At 40.2% G+C, this 27662-nt stretch overlaps 1 protein-coding gene across 2 annotated transcripts in view; it reads left to right on the forward strand.

The window, feature by feature from the left end:
- Positions 1–27432, forward strand: part of MEGF10 (multiple EGF like domains 10) — a 115544-nt gene extending 88112 nt beyond the window's left edge. For both annotated transcript variants that reach the window (XM_083576588.1, XM_083576587.1), the window contains exons 14-25: positions 5659–5805; positions 9713–9847; positions 10166–10294; positions 13113–13241; positions 16233–16361; positions 18346–18474; positions 21370–21606; positions 22817–22944; positions 23501–23624; positions 24005–24049; positions 24425–24631; positions 25095–27432. In XM_083576588.1, coding sequence (XP_083432714.1) covers positions 5659–5805; positions 9713–9847; positions 10166–10294; positions 13113–13241; positions 16233–16361; positions 18346–18474; positions 21370–21606; positions 22817–22944; positions 23501–23624; positions 24005–24049; positions 24425–24631; positions 25095–25255 — 1700 coding nt within the window. In that variant the 3' untranslated portion in view covers positions 25256–27432. The remainder of the gene's footprint in view (positions 1–5658; positions 5806–9712; positions 9848–10165; positions 10295–13112; positions 13242–16232; positions 16362–18345; positions 18475–21369; positions 21607–22816; positions 22945–23500; positions 23625–24004; positions 24050–24424; positions 24632–25094) is intronic.
- The last annotated feature ends 230 nt before the right edge of the window (positions 27433–27662 follow it).

A 27662-nucleotide genomic window follows, 5' to 3' on the forward strand; every position in this document is an offset into this window, starting at 1 on the left:
CAAGAGTTCTGTAGCACCTCAAAACTAATGGATTTATTATGCTAGAAGACTTATGAAGTTGATTTCAACACATGCATTTATATATTTTCTTACTCTTTATATTCTGCCTTTCTTCCATCATGAAGCCTAAGGCAATATACATATGTTTCCTAGGCAATTGCCCAAACCTAGATAGACTTAGCTCCAGCAAGGGGTATGACCTCAGACCGTACTACAGGACTTCTTTCTTTCTTTCTTTCTTTTGCTGCAACAGATGAACATGGCTACACCTTTGGATGTGTTAATCAGGAGTTAGGGCACTATGAAACAGTTCCTGTGGGCATATAGCAAAAAATACCACATATCGCTGACAATAAAAATATTCTGGGGATAAATTAATGGGGTAACTATAGTTTTCAGTGTAGGACTTACTTTGCTTTGCTGTATTAGCATCCTCATACCTAGTGTTGCTTGGAAATTCTTAGAAACAAAAGAAGTGTAAAAAGTGTGGAAATCATTGGTTAAAATCAGTGCAGTTTTGAAATGTTCAGTCCACAGTTTTGATTCAAAACAGCATCCAGTTGTATCCAAACATAGATGAAAAATCTGCTCCTTGATCCCAAGAACTACCATGCAAAATTTGGTTATGGAATCATAAGAGCTGTCAAAATGCATAGTGAACAAACAGCTTTTCAAAATATGTAGTGGAAATCAGGGGTGCCAATTTGAATGGAATATTGGGGTGTAGATAAGCCCCGGCCACATAATCAATCACAGGACACGGCACATCTACACCATTTGAATGGCAAGGCCCATCAACTTTTGGAGGGGCAACCCCCTCAAATATTTTATTGGGGGAGTCAGACCCTAGGGACCTCAGCCCCTAGGAGCTGGCCCCTATGATGGAAATGTTGGTTTTGAAGAGACCTTTATTGTGGCTTTTCAATATGAGAAATTTCTCCTGATATTCAATCTACTAGCTGTCGGTGTGAACTAGTTACTGGGTCTCCAACAGCAATGGAGGTGTGGAGAGTTGAGTCCCAGTGTTGGGATAGGTTCTCCTTTGGGGTCAGTGTCCCTGGCCTGGATGTTATGTTCCACAGCCTCAGTGCAGTACATCACACTGTTGCATTACTAAAAGTATTTCACAACACGATCCTATATTTACCAGCTCATAAGTCAACCCCACTGAGTTCAATGACACTTCCTTCCTTGTAGGTGTGTGTATAATTAAAGTCTTAATATATATAACATCATAACAACATAGATGTTACCACTCAAAGGATTATTTACTTCTTTCACACAATTACAGATGCTGCAGGAATGCTAATTTAGATGTGAAACACTTGGCATAGTCCTTTGAGCATTAAATGCATGAGGATTTCTTCAGAGCTGCTTAGCTGAAGTTTATCATGACCATTTAGCTATTGCCTAGCAACTTGCAAAGGCCGTCAAAGAGTTCTTTGTCCATTATCCTGGCAAAAACTTTTCCTTACCAATCTGCTTATCAAGAATGAAATTTGCGTACCAACTTATTCATAATTCTTTTGTTTCATAGGGCACATTTTAAACGTTCAGAGCTTCCTGGATACATTATTCATATTGATTTTAGTTAAAATTGTGTCGGTAGACTTGCATGCAAATTACCCACGCAGCTCTGTTGTCTGCAGTCTTAAATCATTCAAAAAAATAAGGCAGAGCTGTTTGCTGACATTTGTTATTCAAAATCTGAGCATGCACACGTCTGCTGCAGATACAAATTCTCTTAGAAATTTTCTGTGTGAGCTATACCGAGATAAAATAAATATAATAGATTAATGTTTATGGACAAGAACCTAAACTCATAAGAAAAAAATCAGATTAGCTGTATATGTGCATATACACACACAGGTTTTCTCTCAGTCAGACTGATAAGCTGTGACAGCCAATACCTACACTATACATTTAAAACACATTTCTACCCCTTTCACAGTCATGGCTTTTGCCAAAGAATCCTGAGAACTGTAGTTCAATCCTCATAGAGCTACAGTTCCCAGCACCCTTAACAGACTTCAATTCCCAGGATTCTTTGGGGAAAGCGATGTGGTTCAAATGTGCTTTAAGTGTATTGTGTGAATGTAAGTGAGCCTTAGACTTTTATATGTGTGGCCACAAGGAGTTAATAAGCTTTCATTTCTGTTTGTAACTAACCACAGCTTGTTGTAATGTCTGAACTTGTCTTAAGTTGGCTTACCAAAGCACAACAACTTCCATTGGTAATTTATGAAGCTTGTTCATTTATGTATTTCTTTAATGGCAACACAAAAATAACAATCAAATACTTCGTTATATACAGTGGAACCTCAGTTTTTGAGTGTCTCTGAAGCTGAATGATTCAGAACCTGAACACCGAAAACCCGGAAGTGAATGCTTCCGTTTTCAAGCACACCTCGGAAGTCGAACGGCTTCTGAGGCGCTTTTCTCCACTGAAATTGCCTACCGCCTATTGCACCTCAGTTGTTGAATGTTTCAGAAGTCAAATAGTCTTCCGGAATGGATTATGTTCGACAACTGAGGTTCCACTGTACTCCGATCTGTGTCACAGAGTATGTACATTGCTTCAACTGGTCTTTATTGCATTTTCTGCATATTTACATATGACTTCTGTAATCTTTGAACATCCAAACTTAGCTTAGATAAGCCATCCAAAATTAATTCTGAGAATTAAGGGGCTTCAGCTCCCCAGGGTTAGAATTACTAAAAGAAAGAAAAGACAGCCAGTCTTCATGTAAAGGATCCTGGTACATAAGGATCAAATCATTCATTTCCTAATAGCGGCTTGTGTGGAAATTTCATTTTATTGTAAGAATAAGGATTTTGCACTAAGATGATGGCAGTTAGCACTGGCTGATGAATTCACACAGTACTGTAGGCTTATTATGGCAGGGGCACTTTTAAGCTTACTTGCTTCTGCAAACAATAGTTAAAATAAACCACAGTTTAGGGTTTGGATGTAACACAAAACCGTGATTAATAAAAATGGAAGCGTAGATGTCCATACTTATCATGGTTGTACCAGAAGGGGAAGAGGGGGGTGTAAAAGCTGTTCAGAATTACATGCAAATGCAGCCATGAACTTCAACCAGATGATGAGATGTCTGATAATATGTTTAAATATATGTCCTTTAAATCATTTTTACTTAAAATTCATTAAAATATGCCACATTGACCACCCAGAACTCTTTCAATTCACCTTACTAATGTGCAACTTAACACATGGCCATTGGAGAAGTCAGGTGGAAACCAGTAAAAAGGCAAGTGAGGGCTATATTACTAGTTTTTCTTTACTGGGTTCTACTGAACCCATATTTTTTGCTCAGCCGTTTTCACTTGTCTCCTCCAAGCTTATACACGTGAATTCCCACATCTGAGCCTGTATTTTAGAACTTTGCAGCATGTTCATGTTTTTTTTTTTCAGGTGCTGCGTTCATGCAGCTTTCAGTGGCATATAAGGGCCCTCAGTATCTTTCACTTAGGAATCTCATTCAGATGCAAATCTAGGTGCCTCTGTTTAGGTTACAAGTTGAAAAAGGTTGTTCTAAGCTGTTGAAAAATAAGGTACTTTGTGTCTTGATTCAGAAAACTCCCGTTAGCTAGGCAGACAAAAATCAGCTTGTAAAATGCTGATAGCATAACGAGTCTTCTGTGTCTTGGCAATCAGTTCAAATTCCATTCAAATTTGCGCATTCACTCAGGAAAAGTAGTCCCTTTATGGTTGTTCAGCATCCTGTGCAAAATTAGTTGTTGAGTTCTTGTCAAATTTCAGTGTGACGCATTTCCCACTACAGTTGCCTCTGTGGCAGCTTCTCTGACAGCCTTAAGTCGGCGTCAGGGTCAAAGTTGCAAAGGTTTTGACCTTCGTTCACCTTTCTTCCATCGAACAGGAAATATTTCTCAGACAGGACACATCCCCTATAGAGCAGGTGGGTGGGACTGCTTATTGTACAGGCAGCCGCAGTAATGAATTGTCTTGCAGTCTTTCCCAGTTCTTCAGCAAACTGTGCAAAATAATTACTCTGGGGTGATTTAAATAAAGCTTCCTGTGCAAAAACCGGGGGGAGGGGGGAGTCTGTTTTCCTGAGTTGCTCGTTTAAGAAGTCTAATAGCAAGTGGAGCTGAAGCACATTTTTCATGAAATACTTACAAAGCTAGTCATTCTTCTGGATTTAGTCCCCTTTTTCTTTAGCCAAATGATTCATTCAGTAGCTGTACGCTAATAATAAGTCAATTGATAATAGAAAGCACTGTAGACACAATAAGGTCTGAGAGCTGCAGTGGATTCCGACTGGCATTTGACATGAAAGGAGACTTCTGAGAAGTAATAAAAAACAAAGAAATCAAGGGAGTTAGTTTTACTAACTGTAAAAGAGGGGCGAAAAAGACCTATGGTTCCTATGAGCCATTGTTGTGTTACTGTGGATCCAGAACTGGCCTCCACAGTCACTTACGGACTCACTGCTCAGACCGTGTTCATGGAAGACAATCTTACTCGGCTACGAGTGGTCGCCAAAGAAGAAGAATACGTGCTGGAGTTCTGCCCATGTTGTATAAACTTTTGCAAAAAGCAATGAGGCAAAACATTGAATGACCAGGGTCCTTAGCATTGCTAGCATTTTGAATCTGTCTTGTACTTCGCTTATTTCAGTTGGGCAGGAAACCTAGCAGTAATCAGATTACCAGTGCTTTTTTTCTGGGGGGGGGACACAGAGGTACACTTACCACTAAACATTTTGTGAATTTTTGTACTTTTGTCCATTTACTGTTTTTATTTTTCCCGATTTGAACTATAAAATGATTTTCTTGAGTCAAAATGAGAGTACCCCTAAACATTTGTTTTTAGAAAAAGGCACTGAATTTAGTACATAAGTGGGTTTCTTCAGTAGCTGTTGCCTTCAGATTTTCCTCATTCAAAACGGAAAAATAATAATCTGAAACTGAACTCGGTTCCCCTCCCCCAATGGAATGACAGGGCCAGAAAAAGATAGGAAGAAAATGACTGCTTTTTTTCTGGATAAACAACAAATGTCCTTCTAGCTCAGTATCTGGTCCTATTCAGGATGGGAAATATCGGTCAATTTCCAGTCTGTGCCATTCCTGCATTAATTGCAGTTAATAATAATAATAATCCATGTGAAAATTCATATTTATATACTTAAATGTACACAAAATATCTGTTTAAATGCTTATTCTTACCATAATGTATGTATTTCTAAATATATTGGGTTGTATCCAATACAGTGTGAGCGGCGTTCCACTAGTGCAATGACACTTCCTCCCCTCTCCCCTCACATAGTCCAAATCAGCTCTAGAGAATCCCCCCAACCCTTCAGAGCAGCTTTGGGGATACACAAGGGACTGCAGGAGAGAGAAGAGGAAAGTTCCATTGTATGAGTGGAAGTCTGTTTCACGAGTGGAATGGCGGAGTTGCGTACAACGCATATTATCTTAAAAACACCATTTGAATGCATTATGATATGTTGCCTAAAGCATTGCAGAATAAACAATCCCTTTGCATGGTTCTTCCTTGCATCATTTTCCTTCTGATAGCTGTGCAGTGTTAGCAGCCTCATGCTTGTGATACCTTTGATTTGAGAGTTTTCCTGCAGTTCGTGACAGCTCTGTCTGCTTGTACACTTGTAGGCATGCATTGTGACAGTGTATGTACTGAAGGACACTGGGGTCCAAACTGTTCGCTGTCCTGTTACTGCAAAAATGGAGCATCATGTTCGCCAGACGAAGGGATCTGTGAATGCGCACCTGGCTACAGAGGCACTACTTGCCAAAGAAGTAAGCTTCTAAGTCTCTTGTTCTTCTATTTACTATGGCTGTGCTATAATGCTGAATGGTAGTATTGTAAACTACAAGTAGTATTGTAAGCTACTGAGGGACTGGGGTGGCGTCTAAACCACTGAGCCTCTTGGGCTTGCCAATCAGAAGGTTGCCAGTTCGAATCCGCACGATGGGGTGATCTCCAGTTTGAAATCATACCAGCACGAGTTCATAAATAGGTACCGCTGTTGCGGGAAGGTAAACAGTGTTTCCGTGCGCTCTGGCTTCCACCGTAGTGTTTCATTGCGCCAGAAGCGGTTTAGTCATGTTGGCCACATGACCCGGAAAGCTGTCTGCAGACAAATGCCATCTCCTTCAGCCTGAAAAGCGAGATGAGCACCACACCCCATAGCCGCCTTTGACTGAACTTAACTGTCCAGGGGTCCTTTACCTCTTTTTTACCTTATTGTAAATTGAACCCAGTGCTAAGTACTACGATTTTCTGTAATTAGCACAATATGCACTTCCACTGTTACTAATAAAAATTTGCTTTGGCAGTAATCTTGTTACAATTGTTTAATTTGTAATTTTGTATATTATCTGTCCAACTACCCAACATCCAACAAGACTGGTGTCTGATGCTGTGGAAAATGCATATGGTCGCAGAAACTATTGCCAACCGCCTTTGTAAAACGGAGGGGGAGGGGGAATAAAAAAGTTACGATTGTTCCAAACATTGTACCACCCACATAAAAGCTACTGGGAGAGAAACCTCTCCTTGATAGCAACCCCATGCTGGGACTGTAAACATTTCTAAGCTGTTTGCCATATGGTTCAACCATAGTTCTGGGTGGAATGCTCCTGGCAGCTGCTGGAACTAGCACAGCGACTTCCTGTACAATTTGGCTGATTCATGAGGAAGTGGTTTTTGGCATCCTTAGCACAGATCCATAATATTTGGCTTTGTTTTAGTTGGAAGACAAGTAGGACAGATTCAGACACATTGAGAGAACGGTTATTTCTGGAAAAAAATGTAGAAGAGTGCTAAGGGAAAAACACACCAAAAATACAACAAATTACGTATACAAATCTTGATTTTTGCCAAGATAATTTACAACAGTGAGGGGAACCTTTGGCCTGCCTATCAAGTCTCCACATTTGGCCTGCAAGGCCATTTTGGCAAAGCCATACCCACCTGTCCTACTCCTGATGATAAGGGACACAGGTGGCACTGTGGTCTAAACCACTGAGCCTCTTGGGCTTGCTGATCAGAAGGTCAGTTGTTTGAATCCCCACGATGTGGTGAGCTTCCGTTGCACTGTCCCAGCTCCTGCCAGTCTAGCAGTTCAAAAGCACACCAGTGCAAGTAGATAAATAGGTACCGCTGCGGCAGGAAGGTAAACGGCATTTCCATGTTCTCTGATTTCCAACATGGTGTTCTGTTGCACCAGAAGCGGTTTAGTCGTTCTGGCCACATGACCCGGAAAGCTGCCTGTGGAAAAACACCAGTTCCCTCGGCCTGAAAGCGAAATGAGTGCCGCAACCCAATAGTTGCCTTTGACTGGACTTAACCATTCAGGGGTCCTTTACCTTTCCTCCTGGTCATGTTAGGTATAGAGAAGGTGAAGACACTGCTTGGGCAAAAGTGGTTTTTCAGGCGCCACCAGTCAGCTGATTGTCACCACATGCGAAGTTCTGTGCAAACACCTATGCAAAGCACTCGGCGAGCATGGGCATGGGCTTACAAAGCTCTGTGCACAGTGTTCTGCAAAAATGATTTGCTTGATGTCATTGTGATGTCATGTGATTGACTCCCCTACCCCAAATGTGACCTGGGGTGGGTGGGGCAGATAAGGATGCCCAACCCCTGATTTATATCTTGTCTCCTAATGCTGCGAAAAGTAATGGATGTAAGAATTTCACCAGGCAGGGGGCCTTCTTGGTAGTGGTGCCTGCCCTGTGGAACGCCCTCCCATCAGATGTCAAGCAAATAAACAACTATCGGACTTCTAGAAGACATCTGAAGGCAGCCCTGTTTAGGGAAGTTTTTAATGGTTGATGTTTTATCGTGTTTTAAATAGTCTGTTAAATATTCTGTTAAAGCTACAGACATCCTTGATGGATTGTTTCCATGGCTAGCAGCAGTTCTCACCATCTATAATGGCTCACAATTAATTGTTTAGCTAATATAAAGACACTGATGTAATGATGTTGTATCATCACGATAATAATGCAAAGCAGTGACTTTTCCCCCATTACATTTCTGAAATGACTATTTAAAAGAATCAGGCTTTTCAAGACTGCCAAGGTATCTTAAATTGTGCAAATCCAGTTTGGACTGTAAGGAGAAGAAGGAAAATAATAGGACTGGCCCACTACTTTATTGAAAAGACATGAGGGTCTCTGGACTCCCTTTTTGATCAGGCAACCTGTTTCAAGCATGCCCTCAGGCGGGCATGCTGACTTCTAAATGACTTCAAATTATTTAAAGGCAAAAGTTAGCTTTGTAAATGTTAATTGCTGCTTAACAAAAGGCACTTAACTTGAAGCATTGCTTAATATACTAATTTGCCAGTGAGAAGCTGAAGGAGTAAAGAGAGAAATTCTCCCCAACAGCTTCTTTCTTCCTCTGGCAATCCAAATGGTGATGTATCTGCGAAGAAGAAGAAGGAGCTAGTGTATTTGGCATAAAAATGAATTGAACTGCTTTGTTTTTTAAAGTCCTGAGTTGAATAAAAGCAAGCAGCAGTGTATAGTTGTCTGCACTTTGATTGCCCTTGAGTTGGAAACAGAACTTTAAACTTGTGTTCCGTCAGGAGCTGCCAGGTTACAATGATTCAGCCCTGTGCAACTGGAGAGGAAAAATATTGCACAAATGATAATCATAACAAATAATAGCATAAAGATTCAGTATTCTATAATGGTGTTGTTGAAGTTGTTGTTTGCATGTGCCATATTCATCATAATCATTAGCAATTGTCTGCCTCCCCACCAGAAAAAAGACATGAGGCAATTAAAGAGATGCCATGGCTTTATTATTAACAAATCTGCAATGAGTTAATAATAATAATAATAATACCAGTGTGGTGTAGTGGTTAAGAGCAGTGGACTCGTAATCTGGGGAACCGGGTTCGCGTCTCCGCTCCTCCACATGCAGCTGCTGGGTGACCTTGGGCCAGTCACACTTCTTTGAAGTCTCTCAGCCCCACTCACCTCACAGAGTGTCTGTTGTGGGGGAGGAAGGGAAAGGAGAATGTTAGCTGCTTTGAGACTCCTCAGGGTAGTGATAAAGTGGGATATCAAATCCAAACTAATAATAATAATAATAATAATAATAATAATAATAATAATAATAATTTATTATTTATACCCCGCCCATCTGGCTGGATTTCCCAGCCACTTTGGGCACTGGCATGCTTTCAAACTGCTAGGTTGGCAGGAGCTGGGACAGAGCAACAGGAGCTCACCCCATTGCAGGGATTCAAACCGCTAACCTTCCGATTGGCAAGCCCCAGAGGCTCAGTGGTTTAGACCACAGCACCACCCCCGTCCCCCATGACCAATACAGTTTTGCCAGACACGTAGACTACAAGTCAGGGAGTGATGGTATAATCATTACATTGAAATATTAATAGCAGCAGCAGTTGTTGTTATAGACATATGTCATTATTCATCAGCATCAACAGCAATAATTGTTTTAGATTAACCGCAATGCATACTAAGTTGTTCTTCTAAACTGTTATTAAAGTATTAGATTTGTTAACGTGCCACTAGGGCGATTGCCTTTGTGAAGCAGGTGACCTGCATAAATCAGATTTCTCAAATGTTTTCAAGACTTCAGCAGTGAACTGAAAGCAACTGTATTAGATTTGGCTTTGTTATGTACCAATGTAAGGTGAATATGGTAATATATTTCTGCTTTCAGTTTGCTCTCCCGGATTTTATGGTCATCGCTGTAGCCAGGCCTGCCCCCAGTGTGTTCACAGCAGTGGCCCATGTCACCATGTGACTGGTTTGTGTGACTGTCTCCCTGGTTTCACAGGAGCTCTCTGCAATGAAGGTACAAATCACAATTATTTTCGTAAACTGCTGTGAGATGCTTTTACAATCAAGCGGTACATGATTTTCAAGAAATAAATAAATACACTGTACTGTAATACCACACCGAGTACAATAGTGTTTTCTCCTTTTTTCCTGTTTACAGTCAAAGTTATATTTTTCAGACAGTCGCTTTGTATTTTTTTTAAAAAAATCTTACTGTGTATAGAGCCTATTCTGAAGCTAAATAAACTATTGGAAAATAAAATTTGATTATCATTGGTCTAAATGAACTGCAAGAGTGCAGAATATTCATGAGTTCTATGGTTTCTTTTTACAGTCTGCCCCAGTGGCAGATTTGGGAAGAATTGTGCAGGAATTTGCACATGCACCAACAATGGAACCTGCAATCCAATTGACAGATCTTGCCAATGTTATCCTGGCTGGATTGGTAGTGACTGTTCTCAGCGTAAGTACAAGTATTTTATTTATTTTTAGGGGGTTCTTTGGAATTAATATAACTTTTAGTTTTGTTTATTCCCCCCCTCAAAATTGCCACGTGTAAACTGCTAATAGATTTCAACCTTTTGTACTTCAAAGTACATCAGTTTTGCATGGCAGTGTCACTTTTTTGGGGGAAATCAGACTTCCTAACACAGTCAGTTGTATAGATTCTACCAATAGTGTATTGAATGCCCCCCCCCAAAGCATTAATGGCATTTTATGCATAGAAAAAAATACTGCGTGACAAAAAGATGCCAGTAGAATGAAATGGAATCTTTACCATGACTGACCTTTAGACAAGGAAAAGGGTAATTTTTATTTGACTTCCATTAAGACCTTTAGTTCTTATGCTATAAGGCTTACAGAAAGTAATGATCCCATTAGCTTAAAGTTACTTCAGTGTGACCTCTACGAAGACTTCTTAAAGATTTCTGCGTATGTGACTTAACAGTTCTTACTTGTTGAACTGTTCACCAGCTTTTTCCCATAGAAGAATTAGAACCAAATTGAAAAATTAATTATTATATTTTTTCCAGTTATAATTTTTAAAAATGGGCCTGAGAGCCATGGACACTCGCCCACCCCAAATGACACACAAGCAAACTATATTTGCTGTAAATAACCCTACTCTGCATTAGTCCTTAGATCTGTACAAATCAAATCTGAATGTGCATAATGGTTCTTTATTAACTGGTTTACTGCCCTCTCATGAAATATCAGGGTGGTGTTGTACAGCTATGTAGCAGCTCATTAACAACAGTACAGTTGTCTTGATTGTTCTATAAATAAAAAGCTATGACATGGAAAGACTTATTGATTGGGGAACTGATGAAAACAAAAATTAGTCCCCAGGCAAAGAACTGTGATCCTAACCTCATTAGTGGCTTCCAATGAAGGCTGTTATTCACATTGATAATGTGTTTTGCTGGTGTGGTTCAGTGGATCTAAGGGTTCAGATGACAAGTCCCTTCCCTTTATGGTATATTGTTCATAATTAATATTGCCTGGTCACAAACAGGTAACTTTAAATAACAATTTAACAGTACCCAGCCAATAAAAGTAATACTCAGCCCATAAAATGGGGTGCAGAGGGGAGAAAGAGAGAGAGGTTGGCATCAAACTGGTACCTACGAATAATTTACAGTGTGACAACACTAGAAGAAAAAGTGCCAGATTACCAGTTGTCACGTACTGCTCCCAACTAAAACCATTCCAATGTATTATCCCAAAGCCTGTCTTGGGTGGCACTGTGGTCTAAACTACTGAGCCTCTTGGGGTTGCCGATCAGAAGGTCGGAGGTTCGAATCCGCGTGATGGGGTGAGCTCCCGTTGCTCTGTCCCAGCTCCTGCCAGCCTAGCAGTTTGAAAGCACGCCAGTGCAAGTAGATAAGTAGGTATCGCTGCGGTGGGAAGGGAAACAGCATTTCCATGCGCTCTGGTTTCCGTCATGGTGTCCCGCTGCGCCAGAAGCGGTTTAGTCATGCTGGCCACATGACCTGGAAAGCTGTCTGTGGACAAACCCCAGCTCCCTCAACCTTAATGCAAGATGAGTGCCACAACCCCATTGTCACCTTTGTCTGGACTTAACTTTCCAAGGGGTCCTTTTCCTTTATCTTTTACCTTGGGTAATAATACTTCTTGATTACAAGACAGAAGGGCTGTTATTGCTTGCAGACAGAGCCCCAATTTAAGACAGTTGCTACTTAATAAATATCCAGACCTAGAGATCTGGATGCCAATTCTGTATTCATATCTGCTTAGGCAGAATAATCACAGGACCTACTAAATGTCTTGCCATTTTGTCAGGAGCTTCATTTTCCAATATGGCATATAGAGATGACATGTGTATGTGTGTTTATATACATGAGAGAGAAAGTTTATGTATATAAAATCTATAACTGCAACCCTTGCAGGAAAACCACTGTATCTATCCATTTGAAGTGTGGCAGGATCCTACTCTTAGAAGGGATTGCCTTTCATGCACATTTCATCCAATTCTGCCCCAAAATTAAGAAGTTATTGATGTTTCCTTTTTTAGAAAAACTTTAAATGTGTTTGTTGAAATCAAAAAAGGCTTGGGACCCATTTGCCTGTAATTTAGCAGGTTTTATTCACTGTACAGTAGTTCACATGCCTGCAAATATTACCCGCTTCTGTCAAAAGAAAAAATAGTTACAGCCATTTTTGAATTTCCCAGTAGTGAAAGGGCAAAAGAAGCAGTCTCTAATGGATCCCAAATGGAAGCAGGCAGTCTACAAACCAGCTTGGACTGAAGTGGGCTTTTTTCAGCAGCATCAGACGAGGGCCCAAACAAAATCTTGTGGTTGTTGCACACCTTAGTGTATAAAGCTGAACCAGTTGTAGTTGATTCACTATGACATTAAACAGAAAAAGGGGGGGATGTTTCTGCTTTTGACTTGTTTCCCCTACTCCATAATTTGTACACACGGAATTAGATAAATTATACAATTTTGTAGACAAGAAAATTAGCCTTACACTGCAGCAGGGTTAAATATAGCCACTATTTAAATGTATATAGTGCGCTGCTGTAAATACCAAAATCCACATAGGGAGTTGATGGGTAAACATTGTAAAACTATAATAAAAATCCGAGTTCGACCGAGAAATCACATTTGTAAATTATGTTCTGATTTGAAATTATAAGATGAATAATATTCACAAACACCTGTAGTGACCTGGCCTAAGCAGCAAAGTCCTATAGAGCCGTGTTATTGATTTGCCAAATAAGACTAACTGGGTTTGTTTGTTTGTTTTTGTTTCAGCTTGTCCTCCTTCCCATTGGGGCCCAAATTGTATCCATACCTGCAACTGCCATAATGGAGCTCGCTGCAGTGCCTATGATGGGGAGTGTAAATGTACACCGGGATGGACTGGTCTCTACTGCACCCAAAGTGAGTTTCCTAATATTTATCTCTGTAGCGGCGTGTTAGAAAAGAGTTTGTTAGTAGTGCGGAAAGTATAATCCAGGGACTCTGCTGAGAGCCAGAAGAACATGCATGCATCTCTGGGTAATTTGAAATAAGGGGGATGCATTCAGGAGCTGTTCACAGGCAAGACAGCAAGTAGTGGCAATTGTAAACTCAATAAAGGTACAGTGGTACCTCTGGTTAAGAACTTAATTCGTTCCGGAGGTCCGTTTTTAACCTGAAACTGTACTTAACCTGAGGTACCACTCTAGCTAATGGGGCCTCCCGCTGCCACCACCGCTCGATTTCTGTTCTTATCCTGAAGCAAAGTTCTTAACCTGAAGCACTATTTCTGGGTTAGCGGAGTCTGTAACCTGAAGCGTATGTAACCTGAAGCATATGTAACCTGAGGTACCACTGTATTTCATTCTGTCAGCAAGCTCAGTTTGCCTTTGGACCATTTGCTGTTCCTATTGATACCAGCCAGGCATCTTCACTGTTTTCCTTTTGACTTGTTGAAGACATTCTTATTTAAGACCAGCCTGCCCAGATGTTTAGAAAGCTTGTAGGAGTTTTCATTTATTTTAGTCTAGTTTATTGTGGTTTTAACCTTGTTTATGTTTTTATTTTATTTATTTTTGAAATTTTAATTTGGTTTTACGAATACAAAGTTTTACACAAAGAATCAAAAAACATATCCATAAAAAGAGATTCCTCTGAATCTCAGGACTTCCTCCCACCCCCCCTCCATGGAGTCCCGTTTTAAACATTTTATTATTGCATATTCTTCCATACTCCAATTTTTATATCAAACCATATTATCCATGGTAATTGTTAAAATACAAGTGAGATCAAAATCCTGCTAATGTTTCCATCCGCTTACAGTGGTCTCCTAAATAACTTATAAATTTCCCCCATTCTTATATAATGTTATTTTTCTCTTGATTTCTGAGTTTTCCAGTCAGTTTTTACATCTCTGCATAGTCCATCAGCTTGATTTGCCACTCCTCTCTGGTAGGGCCTTTGTCTTCTTCCTATCTCTGGGCTAGTAACATCCAGGCTGCTGTTGTTCCATACATAAAGAGTCTTTTCTGTTCCTTTCGGATGTCGGTACCTGTAATTCCTAATAGAAAAGCTTCTGGCTTCTTAACAAAGGTTATTTTAAGCATTTTTTTCATCTCATTATATATCATCTCTCAGAAAGCTTTTGTTACCCAGAAGTCCACCACATATTTCCAGCAGGTATTTGTACTTATCTATACATATTTGCCAACTTGGCAGGAGTCAAATACCACCAGTACATCACCCTTCTTTATGTTTTAAATTACAGTTGTGATTTTTAAAGTAGTAATTCTACTGCTCTGTCTTTCTCGTCAACCGCTTTGAAGCCTTTTTCTGCAATTAAGCAGTATATAAATTTAAATAAATGGAAGTCCCCTCGCACCATTGAGAATGAAGATTGTTTTGCATGTCAGCATATTTTTCCAAAAGATCTTGGCCGCTGAGTGCCCTTCACCCACGCTTATAATAATGGCATGACTTCTCTTTTTGAAGCACACAGACTCTCAATAATGCTGGGAAGAAGCCCATGTATTTATTGCAGAGCCACATGGTTGCTCTGTGCTGCTTGAACCATCAGTGCTCGGGATTTTTTTGCTTGCTGTTTTTGAATGACGATCTCTCTATGTGTAATTAGGGATGGGGGGGAATTCACTTGGGCAACAATTTGAAGCAAACTGACCTAATTTGCCTAATTATATGCGGACAGGAATGTCGCTGTCACTCAGATTGTGCACTTCTCCAAATTTTGCAATGCAGTTTCAGTTCTAAAGAAATGAACATAAATATGCTATTTAGCAGATAAATATGTACAAAAATGTATATTTTAGGAGACACACAAAGTGCATATTTTAGGAAAAGATGAGTATAATCTAAATGCTATTCTTTGTGCATTTCTGTAATTTTTAAAAGTCCACCAAATAACAAAAGTGGGACAGAACATACTGGCGCAAAATAGAAATTGGCTGAGTCTAGCATCTCTATGAATAATAAGTCTTCAGATTGAAATGGAATATTTGTGTGGGATCCCCTCCTCAGTCTTGTGCACCAGAATTCTCTGTAAGATATACAGTGGTACCTCAGGTTAAGAACTTAATTTGTTCTGGAGGTCCGTTCTTAACCTGAAACTGTTCTTAACCTGAGGTACCACTCTAGCTAATGGGGCTTCCTGCTGCTGCCACGCCGCCGCCGCCGCCGCATGATTTCTGTTCTCATCCTGAAGCAAAGTTCTTAACCCGAGGTACTATTTCTGGGTTAGCGGAGTCTGTAACCTGAAGCATCTGTAACCCGAGGTACCACTGTATGTCCAAAAAATGGCATTACAGTGGGACCTCGGTTTAAGAACAGTCCTGTTTATGAACAATTCGGTTTACAGACTCCGGAAAACCAGAAGTAATGTCCCAGTTTGCGAACTTTACCTCAGTCTAAGAACAGAATCCGAACAGTGGAAGGGCACCGGAGGTGGGAAGCCTCATTAGGGAAAGCACGCCTCGGTTTAAGAATGGTTTCAGTTTAAGAACAGACTTCCGGAACAGATCAAGTTGATAAACTGAGGTACCACTGTACTGAAAAGTCGTCCCTTTCTCTTCTTACTTGAAATCCCACTGGCATTACATTGGAAGTAGTAAGAATCACAGCACTGTATTATGTATGCTTACCTGGGGCTAAGCATCTTTAAACTCAGTAGGTCTTGCTTCCCACTAAATTTACACTGTAAATCCCGCTACTTTCTAAGTAATGTGACCAGTATTATTCACATAATCACTTTCAGGCTTCATATCTTGTTTGGCAAATGAATTAGGAAGTATAAATTCTGTGTGTCAGTTATGGTAACATTCAATATATTATTAAAAAGCCACAAAGCTAGTTTTAAGTATAGGGTGTTTTATTTTTTCTCTCTCTTCCTTTCTCCTACAGGATGTCCTTTGGGGTTTTATGGAAAGGACTGTGCATTAATCTGCCAGTGTCAGAATGGAGCCGACTGTGATCACATCTCAGGGCAGTGTACATGCCGCACAGGATTCATGGGAAAACACTGTGAACAGAGTACGTTGGCAACAAGGTCCTTGCACATAGTGAAGGGAAAATTAATAAGTGGATTAGATCTTACAAAGCTGTTTTTCATACTCAGGACAAAGCCAAGACTGTGAAAATTCCATATTGACAGCTAGTGGAGGTTTTCTGTAAGACACATCCATAGTATAGGCTTGCAACTCGGTGTTACACATATTGAGTTAAGTGAAACTGAATGCATAGTAAGTGGTTGAGTCAAGACTTTGCCTTGCGAGGCTCTTTCAGTTCACAGATTTGGTGGAGGGCCTTGGTGACTTTGCTTATTCCCCCCCCCCCATCTCCCTTGAAATCAATGAAACTAAAAGTAGATAGGTCCAGAGGGTGGCAACACGAGAACGGGGCCTTCTCTGCAGTGGCTCCCCATCTGTGGAATGCTCTCCCCAGGGAAGTTCGCCTGGTGCCTTCATTATGCACCTTTAGGCGCCAGGCAAAAACGTTCCTTTTTAACCAGGCCTTTAGTTGATTGGATTGGGTTGTTGTTTTTTGTGATACTGTCTTTTGTGGGTTTATATTTTGATTTTGTTCTGTGAACCGCCCTGAGACCTCTGGGTATAGGGTGGTATATAAATTCAATCAATCAATCAATCAATCAATCAATAAAAATAGATAGTGAAATGCTTGAGTCTGCAACCCTAACCAGAGTCACAGGGAAGTAAATACCACCAAAGCAAATAGAGCTTACATGTATAAGATTGGGCTGGAGGCTTCTTCTGCTCCAGCGGAACCCAGCCTATCTGCACACCATACATTTAAATCAGATAATACATTTAAAGCACACAAAAATCCTGGCAACTGTAGTTTACCCCTTACAAGAGCTACCATTTCTAGCCCCCTTTAGAAGCCCCCTGAGACTCTTTGGGGGGAAAGTCGTGTGCTTTAAATGTATGGCATGTATGTAGGGCTCCTTGCAGCAGTGTCTTAGTAGATTGTGTTCAGGATTTTAAGAACTTCTAGAAGACCACCGGTGACTGTTAACATCCTTTTTCTAAGAGTTACTTTTGTTTCATTGTTTTGAGAATAATTATTTTTTGACACACCGCAAAAAGGAAGCAAATCGCTATAATTATGCTATTTTTTTCTTTTAAATTGTGCATTTTGGGGGTACAAAATGTTTACAGTTAATAGCCAGGAGACTGAACTTCAATCTGAATAAAACATATCTACCTAGGCATAACTTGTAAAATAGGTGGCACCAGAAGAAAAACTGAAGAAGTTGTTTTTGTTCTGTGAGCTTGCCATCTGTCTGGTTTCTTAGCCGCCTAACACTCTGGATTTGAGTGGCGCTTTCTAAGAAGCACAGTGTCAGCTTCCCTCTGTTACTGAATAAATGGAACCTCTTTAAGCCTATATGCTTCAATCATACTTGATATGCATTTGTGAACATATTTTAAACACATCGATTGGGGCTGATTTTTTTTGAACTTGCACAATGAAACACTGCCACCTAGGGATAGCCTGTGAAATCTACAAGATTTCTTGCAGTGAACTATAAATGGTTTGAAAATGGCAAATTGTAGAGTTTTTAATTCTACACAAGCCAGACTTTCAGAAGAGCAACAATGGAAAATTAATTCTAGTGTTATATAAGATGATGGCCACATTCTAATTTGGGAACATCTAAAAGCTTCATTAATAAAATAAGATAAAAACAATTTATTCCATAAGCATATTACATTAAATCATAATACATTTAATGCCTTATTCATTGGCCTTTCTCTAGAAAACTGCAGAACACCTGGAGATAGAATTGTTTGATGTGTTGCAGCAATGCTCTTTAATCGTATGGTGTGCTCCCTCCTCATTTTCCATTGCTAACCAATTAAAGATTTCAGTTACACACAGTTCTGATTTACTCAATCATGGTTACCGCCACTGAGAGATTTCAGCTGAGCACAAACTGGAAAAGGCTAAAAGGGGTGGGAAGCTGCAGTTCATACTTTGTTATTCTTTTTTACAGAATGCCCCTCAGGTACATATGGATATGGCTGCCGGCAAATTTGTGACTGTTTGAACAACTCAACTTGTGACCACATCACAGGAACCTGCTACTGCAGCCCTGGGTGGAAAGGAGCGAGGTGTGACCAAGGTAATATTTTCCTATAATGCCAAAATAAAAACGAGCTTTGAAACGCTGGTATTTATGCAAGAAGAATTGCAAAATGATGACAAAAATGCCACGCCTAACTTCCCCGTCCCCACCAAAAGAAATAAAAATATGAGAAGGGAAAAATAGGGTATTTCTTCTACTGGAGTACCCTAATTAGACAAGTGGTCAGTGTTAGAAACTGAGATATGAAAGCTAGGCGCTAAATGGCAGCTTAAACCTAGGTTATGGGTGCAAAAATGGAATGTCTAGGTGCACTTCTTAAATAGCAAGAATGTTGTTGTTTAGTCGTTTAGTCGTGTCCGACTCTTCGTGACCCCATGGACCAGAGCACGCCAGGCACTTCTGTCTTCCACTGCCTCCCGCAGTTTAGTCAGACTCATGTTTGTAGCTTCGAAGACACTATCCAACCATCTCGTCCTCTGTCGTCCCCTTCTCCTTGTGCCCTCCATCTTTCCCAACATCAGGGTCTTTTCCAGGGAGTCTTCTCTTCTCATGAGGTGGCCAAAGTATTGGAGCCTCAGCTTCAGGATCTGTCCTTCCAGTGAGCACTCAGGGCTGATTTCCTTAAGAATGGATAGGTTTGATCTTCTTGCAGTCCATGGGACTCTCAAGAGTCTCCTCCAGCACCATAATTCAAAAGCATCAATTCTTCGACGATCAGCCTTCTTTATGGTCCAGCTCTCACTTCCATACATCACTACTGGGAAAACCATAGCTTTTACTATACGGACCTTTGTTGGCAAGGTGATGTCAAGAATACAAAGCTAAAAATGAATGAACTGCAGCTAAAATCTTAGATTCATTTTTCACACCGTCTAGTCCTTCCCCTGCCCACCCCTCTAATATTCTTAAGAGGGTCTCTTCTCCAGTCTTCAGAGAGTAGGTGGAAGCGTGGAGGCAGAAAAAGGTCCTCCTTTCCTTCCACTCTGCAGTTTTAATCTGAAATCTTAAGCACAGTACTGTGCCCAGAGCTCAGAAACTATTTGCGCCAATGAAATTCCCTGCCGCAAAATGCGCCTGGAACAATTGGAGTTTCTAACACTGCAAGTGGTCATGCTAGGGTGATGCAACATGCCATTATAGTGCAATCCTTTGCATATTTATGCAGACACAAGTCCCGCTGCTTAATTGCAAGTATGATCAGAACTTCAGCCTAACAGTGCAATCGGATCCATATTCAGTCAGATGCAAGTCCCGCTGTTCTAACAGGGTTTACCTATAACTAAGGCCACAATTCTGTACCCAGTTACCAGGGAAGAATAATTCCCACTGAACTCAGCGGGCTTGTCGATCAGAAGGTCGGTGGTTCAAATCCACACGACGGTGTGAGCTCCCATTGCTCTGTCCCAGTTCTTGCCAACCCAGCAGTTCGAAAGCACACCAGTGCAAGTAGATAAATAGGTACCGCTGCGGCAGGAAGGTAAACGCCGTTTCCGTTTGCTCAGGCTTCCGTCACGGTGTTCCATTGTGCCAGAAGCAGTTTAGTCGTGCTGGCCACATGACCCGGAAACCTGTCTGTGGACAAATGCCGGCTCCCTTGGCTTGAAAGCGAGATGAGTGCAGCAACCCCATAGTTACCTTTGACTGGACTGAACCACCCAGGGGTCTTTACCTTTTTACCTTACCTTTATTCAGAGTAGCTCCACTGGAATTAATGGGCCTAATTTAGCGATGTACATTAATTTCAGTGCTCCAAGTAAACCTTAATTGAATGCAGTCCAGAGAAACTTAATTTCTGTGTAGGCATGTATAGGATTGAGTTGTGGGCAGTTGTGGTCAAGGGCATAGCATTGTTCACCTGACTTTCCAATGTTGAGTGCCACTGCTGGTTACCGAGAATACAGCATGGCAGCAGAGCTAATCCAAAAATCCTGCTGGCGTGCCCCTTCTAGCGTACCTGTGCCCTGCCATCTCACCTGTCTCTCAGTAACTCTCAGTGCCAGTGACACTTGGCTTTGGGAAGACTACCCTACTGATCGCTGCTGGTTGTAATAAATAATAATAGTACATATTTTTAAATTTATATCCCGCCCATCTTGCTGGGTTTCCCCAGCCACTCTAGGCGGCTTACAACATATATAAGAACACAACAAAGCATCAAACATTAAAAAACAAAATATCCTCTACAAGAAGCAAACAAACCAATACATCAATAGAAACCAACAACAATAACAATATTAAACAGTTTACAGTTATACCCAAATTAAAATAACTGCCAACCCCAACTAAACAAAAATAAAACAGAGGAACCAAAATTAGAGCCGTTTGAAACATTTTAGCCAGTTGCCCCAACCCAAGAGCGCAAGCATGAGAAAGTAATGTGGGGGGTATCTAGATCTGAATAATGAATGACACGACTTCTAACTTTGATGATGTTGCGTCCTGATGACACATGCTTTGGCGATCCTCTGATACATACTTAGTGCATATATCTTTCTCCCACTATAATATACGTCTCCGATGTTATTTCCTTCTTCTTTGCGAACATTACAAATAGTGACAGAACATATCAGTGCTGGTTAATGCACAAATGGTTGTAGGTATGTTTCAACTTGCAGTCTTAGGTACTTCCTTCCTACCTGCTCCTAGAAATGTACAGTATTCTAGGCTGCCTGATAAAGTGGAGTGGTAATTTGGCTCCCAAACTTCATGTTTCTGTGTGGATCATTTTGCTCGATCTTCTCTGCAGCACTTGCACTTCATCAAATTGTGTGGAAATCGTCTGCATTTTATTTAACGAGTGTTCACTTTTTGCTTAGAGGATGTGGCACTACATTTAGTGTATTAATATGGAGTAAGCCCCATTGAACATATTGAGTAGGCACTGAAGTTAAAACTACGTCTTACATGCATCTTGTCTTTCTTCTTTCCCAGCTGGAGTAATTATAGTGGGAAATTTGAACAGCTTAAGCCGCACTAGCGCTGCCATCCCTGCTGATTCTTACCAGATTGGAGCCATCGCGGGCATAATTATTCTTGTCCTTGTCGTCCTCTTCCTGCTAGCACTATTTATCATTTATAGGCAAAAGCAGAAGGGGAAGGAAACAAATATGCCTGCAGTTACCTATACTCCTGCCATGAGGGTCATCAATACAGACTACAGTATTTCAGGTAGGAACACAGTGATACAAAGCTTAATCCTGTCTATGCTGAGTGCATACTTTAGCAAACGGCAGGTTTTCTCTGACTTTCAGAACTGTTTATCCTCTTTTAGCTTTATCAAGTTCATATGCTGTGTATTTTCATGCACTTACAGGTATTTAGTAACACTTTACTATGTCAGCAATTTCTGTAGTGACACAGTGCCTATAGCAAAGACTCTATACAAGCAGCACCCCTTGTCTGTTTATTTTTATTTTATTTTATTATTAAATTTGTATACCGCTCTATACCCATACATCTCAGGGCAGTTCACAACATAAATACTTTTGTTTATTAAACTATTTACCGTATATGCCGCCTTTCAGCGCAAGTCTCTCCAAGGGTTAGGTTGCTCAGTAGAACACGAGGCTCTTAATCCCAGGGTTTTGGGTTCGAAACCTACGACTGGCGGAGGATTCCTGCATTGCAGGGGTTGGACTTAGATGATCCTTTCAACCCTATGATTCTATGATTCTAAAAAATGTTTTTGCCAAGTTTGCCCATGGTTTTTGGCTACAATAGACGCTGTCAAACATGGCTAGCCAAGGACTGTACCCATCAAGATGCTTATCAGAGAATCACTCTACCATTTTGCATTCTGGCTTAAGGAAAAAGCTGGTTAGCCTTAACTGAAGTTAATATTCCTTCCAGTAAACTTTCAACTGTGGTTAAAGGAGGAAGGAGAAATTTAACTCAGGGAAGTGGGAGGGCTGTGTGAAAAAAGTGCCGTAAATTTCCCCAAGGCTGACTCCCAGCATGTGAAGCAGGGAGAAACTAGCAGGATACCAGTGTTCTGTGTGGCTTGTCTCATAGAAACGGTTTGGAGAGGGAAGACAACATACCCGTTTTTGTCTGTATCCTGTTTAAGAGGTTGGTGAAACAAGCAGACAGCAGTGGCTGAGAGACTATAAGTAGCTTGAGCGACAACTGGAGGAGAAAGAGAAGATATATAGAGACACAAGAAAGACAGGAGATTCCTATCAGTCAAAATCTGAAAGGCAGTGGGATTGTATCATATAGAGGAAGATGCATTTTAGGAACAGAAGAACAATCTGTATTGATCATATAAATCCATATTGTATTTTAATTCTAGGTGAACTGTTGGCTTGTTCTTCAGCATAGTTGCGTAAGGCCAAGGATGAGCAATGAGGCAGCACTCACTTTTCCATTCCTTTCACAGAGACGATGCCTCACAGTAATGGTGGCAATGCTAACAGCCATTACTTCTCCAACCCAAGCTATCACACTCTAACGCAGTGTTCAAACCAAGTGAATGCCAACAACATGGACAGGATGACTTTGGCAAAGGTAAAAATATAGATTAGCTACATACTTAAGGAATGTTGTTCCTGGTATGTTACATGTATAAAAGGTTAGGGGACACAGGTGGTGCTGTGGTTTAAGTCACGGAGCCTCTTGGACTTGCCAGTCAGAAGGTCGGCGGTTCGAATCCCCGTGATGGGGTGAGCTCCTGTTGCTCTGTCCCAGCTCCTGCCAACCTAGCAGTTCGAAAGCACACCAGTGCAAGTAGATAAATAGGTATCGGTGCGGTGGGAAGGTAAATTGCATTTCCATGCGCTCTGGTTTCCATCACGGTGTCCTGTTGCGCCAGAAGCGGTTTAGTCATGCTGGCCACATGACCCATGCTGGCCACATGGACAAACGTCGGCTCCCTCAGCCTGAAAGCGAGATGAGCGCTGCAACCCCATAGTCGCCTTTAACTGGACTTAACCATCCTTTACCGTACCTTTACATGTATAAAACACCATATCTTTTTATTTGCACTACAGTTGCTCTCTCTATGACAAATGTTGCCGAGCAGTTGCCATCTTCATTCTCTGCCTTCTGTCTTTATTTGAAACAGTCAAACAACAACCAACTGTTTGTGAATCTTAAAAATGTGGATTCTGGAAAGCGAGGCCCTGTTGTGGACTACACAGGAACCCTACCTGCTGACTGGAAGCATGGAGGCTACCTCAATGAGCTTGGTAAGTAAGTAAGTAAGTAAATAAATAAATAAAATAATGATGGTGATGCCAGTTTTGTGCATCACAATTTGTGTTTTATGGGGGGAAGACAACATGCGTCATTTCCATCTCTCTTTGCAAAGAGAATATGGTGATGTTTTCCAGCTATCTCCCCAAGAGTATGGCTTCTGGGAATTTAACTATGATATATAGGCAGATTAATGCAGGCTCTTAATATATGCAGTTATACAGACCTTAGGGTGGCAACAATGTCCGACAAACTTGTGCATTAAAAATGAAAAGACTAAATTGCAATAGATTTTTAAAATGTCTGTTTTGGGAATTTAAGGCTGCTGTTTTTATCCCAATTTAATGCTGTCGTGCCTCTCAATATTTTACAGGAGCTTTTGGAATCGATAGAGGCTGTACAGGGAAATCTCTGAAAGGTGAGTTTTCTTACAGATCTAAATATATTGGAGCTCAGATAATGGTCTTGGGGCATCTTATGTTGCAGCCTTGTTGAAGCTAAGCAGCCCGTGGGCCTGATCAGTCCTGCATGTGAGCTCACCTGGAGCTCCACAATAGACTGGGTTAGAGTCTAACTCTAACTTACTTGAAAAGGAGCGTTGTGGATATCATTTTGTTCATTAGTTTGTTTCACTGTGTTAAAATATGAAATCCAAAAATGTCAAAGGAGACTTGCCAAAAAGCAAAAAGATCGTTTAATTTTTAAAGATCATATGCGTTTTGCTTAATTTTGTCATTAAAATATATTATTCTTTGAAGAGAACAATTAAAACATTTTTTTCCTGTTTTCTCAGATCTAGTAAAGAATTCTGAATACAATTTAAGTAACTGCTCCTTAAGCAGTTCTGAAAATCCTTATGCCACTATTAAAGACCCGCCAGCACTGACACCAAAACATACAGAATGTGGATATGTTGAAATGAAGTCTCCAGCACGAAGGGATTCTGCCTATGCAGAAATTAGTAACTCTGCTTCCACCAACAAGAATGTCTATGAAGTTGGTGAGTCCTGACAGAGTGTTTTGCCATCATTATACACACAAATGCACATCCTGGAAGCGTTTCTCAAGTTAAAAATAATACGTATTTTACAAAGTGTGGCTGAACTGAAAACCAGGCATAAGCTCACAATGCGTAATAGATGAACATATGAAAAACAGTATTTCATTCATGTCTTTATTTAGTAAAAATAATTCTAGCCCCTTGCCCTTCATCCATATACAGTACATACTAGGGTATGTTTAATTTTGTAGTTAACTTGCATTTTCATGAATATACTGAGTTACAGTTATTTCACAGTCTTCTTTAATGTGACTGAAGATTGTTTGATGCTGTATCAGAAATACTGAAGGCTTTTAAAGTACAGAAAACCACAATGGGACTACTACGTTAATTTTCATTAAACGTTGTGATTGTTCATCCAATATCGGAGCACCAATGTGTTTGTATGTTTTTATTATTGCAGAACCTACAGTCAGCGTTATCCAGGGAACGTTTAATAACAAGGGACCTTTCAGTCAAGATCTTTACGATCTGCCAAAAAACAGCCACATCCCCTCTCATTATGACCTGCTGCCTGTTCGCGATAGTCCTGCATCTTCAGAGAAAGACGAAAGCAGCGAATGACACCGGAGGCACATTCTGGAGCATAGCAGAGCTCTTACGGAGAACTAGGATCTAGTGATCCCTTTTCTTCTACTTCACCATCTGCATTCAGTAAACATTTTGCTGTACATTAAACCAGGAGAAACAAACTATGGTTTGTATACACTCATGGCAGATGGATAGATGCCAGGCTTGGAAGACCCTGTCAGTTTTTCCATTGCAATTAATGTTTAGAGAATGAAATGCCAAACCTGTACTGGCTCAAAGGTACAAGCTTGAGAACGATTCTTGTGCCAGCTGTGTTGTTGTTCCTACAATGGACGGCAATTTTCTTTTCACTAGCTCAGCTTGCATAGTTGACATGCAGCCAAGACTGTACAACCTACCAAATACTCACTTAGCCACATCATCTGAGTTACTAGTTACTCTGGAAAAGAAAAGAAACCAATGTGTTGCTGGTTTTTCTTTCCACGTACAAGGAAAGATGCGGTCTTAGAGCATATCCGATTACAGTGCTGGATTGATTTGGGAAAGCCAAGGCAAAACACTTACTCCATTGCTGGTAATGGAAGTATAATACAGGAGTTGTTTGGAATGTCTGGGAATTCCTGGATAAATATGGCTAAAGGTTATGTGCCACAAAATGTGATTTTTGGCACCGGCGCTTGCCAAACGATGGGCACGATTGAGACTCACGGTTAGCAATTCCGAGTAAAGTTTCTGCTCTATGCAAGTAATAATGCATAACATATCAGCAATTGTTCCATAAACATGTGCATTAGATGGTTTATTTTTGTTTAAATGGATTGAATGAGTGGGTAAGAGAAAAGGCAAAACGTAGTGTATGCTGTACATTTTAAATGCAAGAGAAGGTTTCAGTTTTATAAACAAGTAGCATTTGTAACATGGAATAAGAACAATGTTTGATCAATCTTTGTGCGTACTTGTTAAAAAGGTACCTTTTCTTTTTGTAATTGATTTAGGGAAAATATGCTTAAGCTGGTCTTTTGCATTGCTAATATCTTGGCACATATACCCCACATTTCATTATCTCTATTTTAAAATAATGTAGTTATGTTTTCTAGTGCTTTAGAATAACAGTGCAGAAATATAATATTTTTGACCCTTGTAGTTTTGTCAATGCCTCCCCCCCATTATGTCTGCTTTAGAAGCACTGTTTTTTATGAAGAAAAAATATTTAGATAATGTCAGTTTCTCCACCAGAGATAGGCTAGGAAAGTAATCTTAAAGTAGTGTGTAAACTGTTGAAATTATTCAGATTTTTTTTTAAAAAACCTGACTTAATGTTAATGCAAGGGATGATGTTCATAACAAGAAACAGTATTAAAAAGAAATAAATCAATTTATTTCCCATCAACAGTTTCAACTAATGTTTTCACCCTAGAAGTGTCATCTTTCTGTTCCAAAGGAACATTTTGTGTGAGCCAATTTATAGCTGAAGTGTCATTGAAAGATAAAAATTGCAAAGAAATATTTCTTTCTCTTTCCCCTGCCCCCTCTCAATGTAGACAATTTAACGTTCCATTGCTAGATTATTTCTAGCCATAATGGGGACAGAGAAAGATGTATTAAGTCTAATCGTTTATGTTTTGTTTAGTTTGCAACATCTCATTTCATCTCCATGGTACATCTGAAACCTAAAGCTGATAAGTAATAAGTTAGGTCTTTTAGGTTACCACTGCTGAGCATGTTAGTAAAATGTTCTGCTATTGGTTCTCAACCTTTGTACAATATGCTGGGTTTCCAGTACTAGATCTGTTAAATTCAAAGAACTATTGTGACTATGATCCAACAAATGGAACTGAAAACAACTACTGATGTAAAAGCTTTTCTTTTTCGCCACTATGTATTCCTGGGGCACTGAAATTGAAATATGCCCTACTTTGTTTTACTCAATGTTATTTAAGCAACTCTCCATCAAAAGGCATTGCCATAGCTTGTTTCAGCCCTTGGCATCCTGCTACTTTACACATACTAAAGGTGTGTAATCTTTGTTGGACCATGCAAATATAAAAGACAAAAATTGAATTGGGGTTGTGGGGTGTGGTTTTTTTGGAATTTGAGCAACACAAATACCTTGCTGTAGAATAGGTTTGGTATGGTGTTGGAATAGCTCTACAATCTTTTTGTATTGTGTTACAGAAACTCACAAATAAAGCCTATCTTTCTTTTCTTTTGACGTCGTGATTACAGTTTTATTTCTAGCCATTCCAAAGCCGCAAGAAATTTGTATGGCGAATTTTTATTATTTATTTATTTTATTTATATACTGCCCTATACCCGGGGGTCTCGGGGCGGTTCACAGAATAAAATCAAGATAGAAAACCACAAAATACATAATAAAAATAAAAACAACAACCCAATAACCCCCTTTGCCCTTGAATCCCACTTACCGTTAAAGTGTCAT

This window comes from Podarcis filfolensis, assembly GCF_964270895.1.
Source record: "Podarcis filfolensis genome assembly, chromosome: 11".
Lineage (NCBI taxonomy): Eukaryota > Metazoa > Chordata > Lepidosauria > Squamata > Lacertidae > Podarcis > Podarcis filfolensis.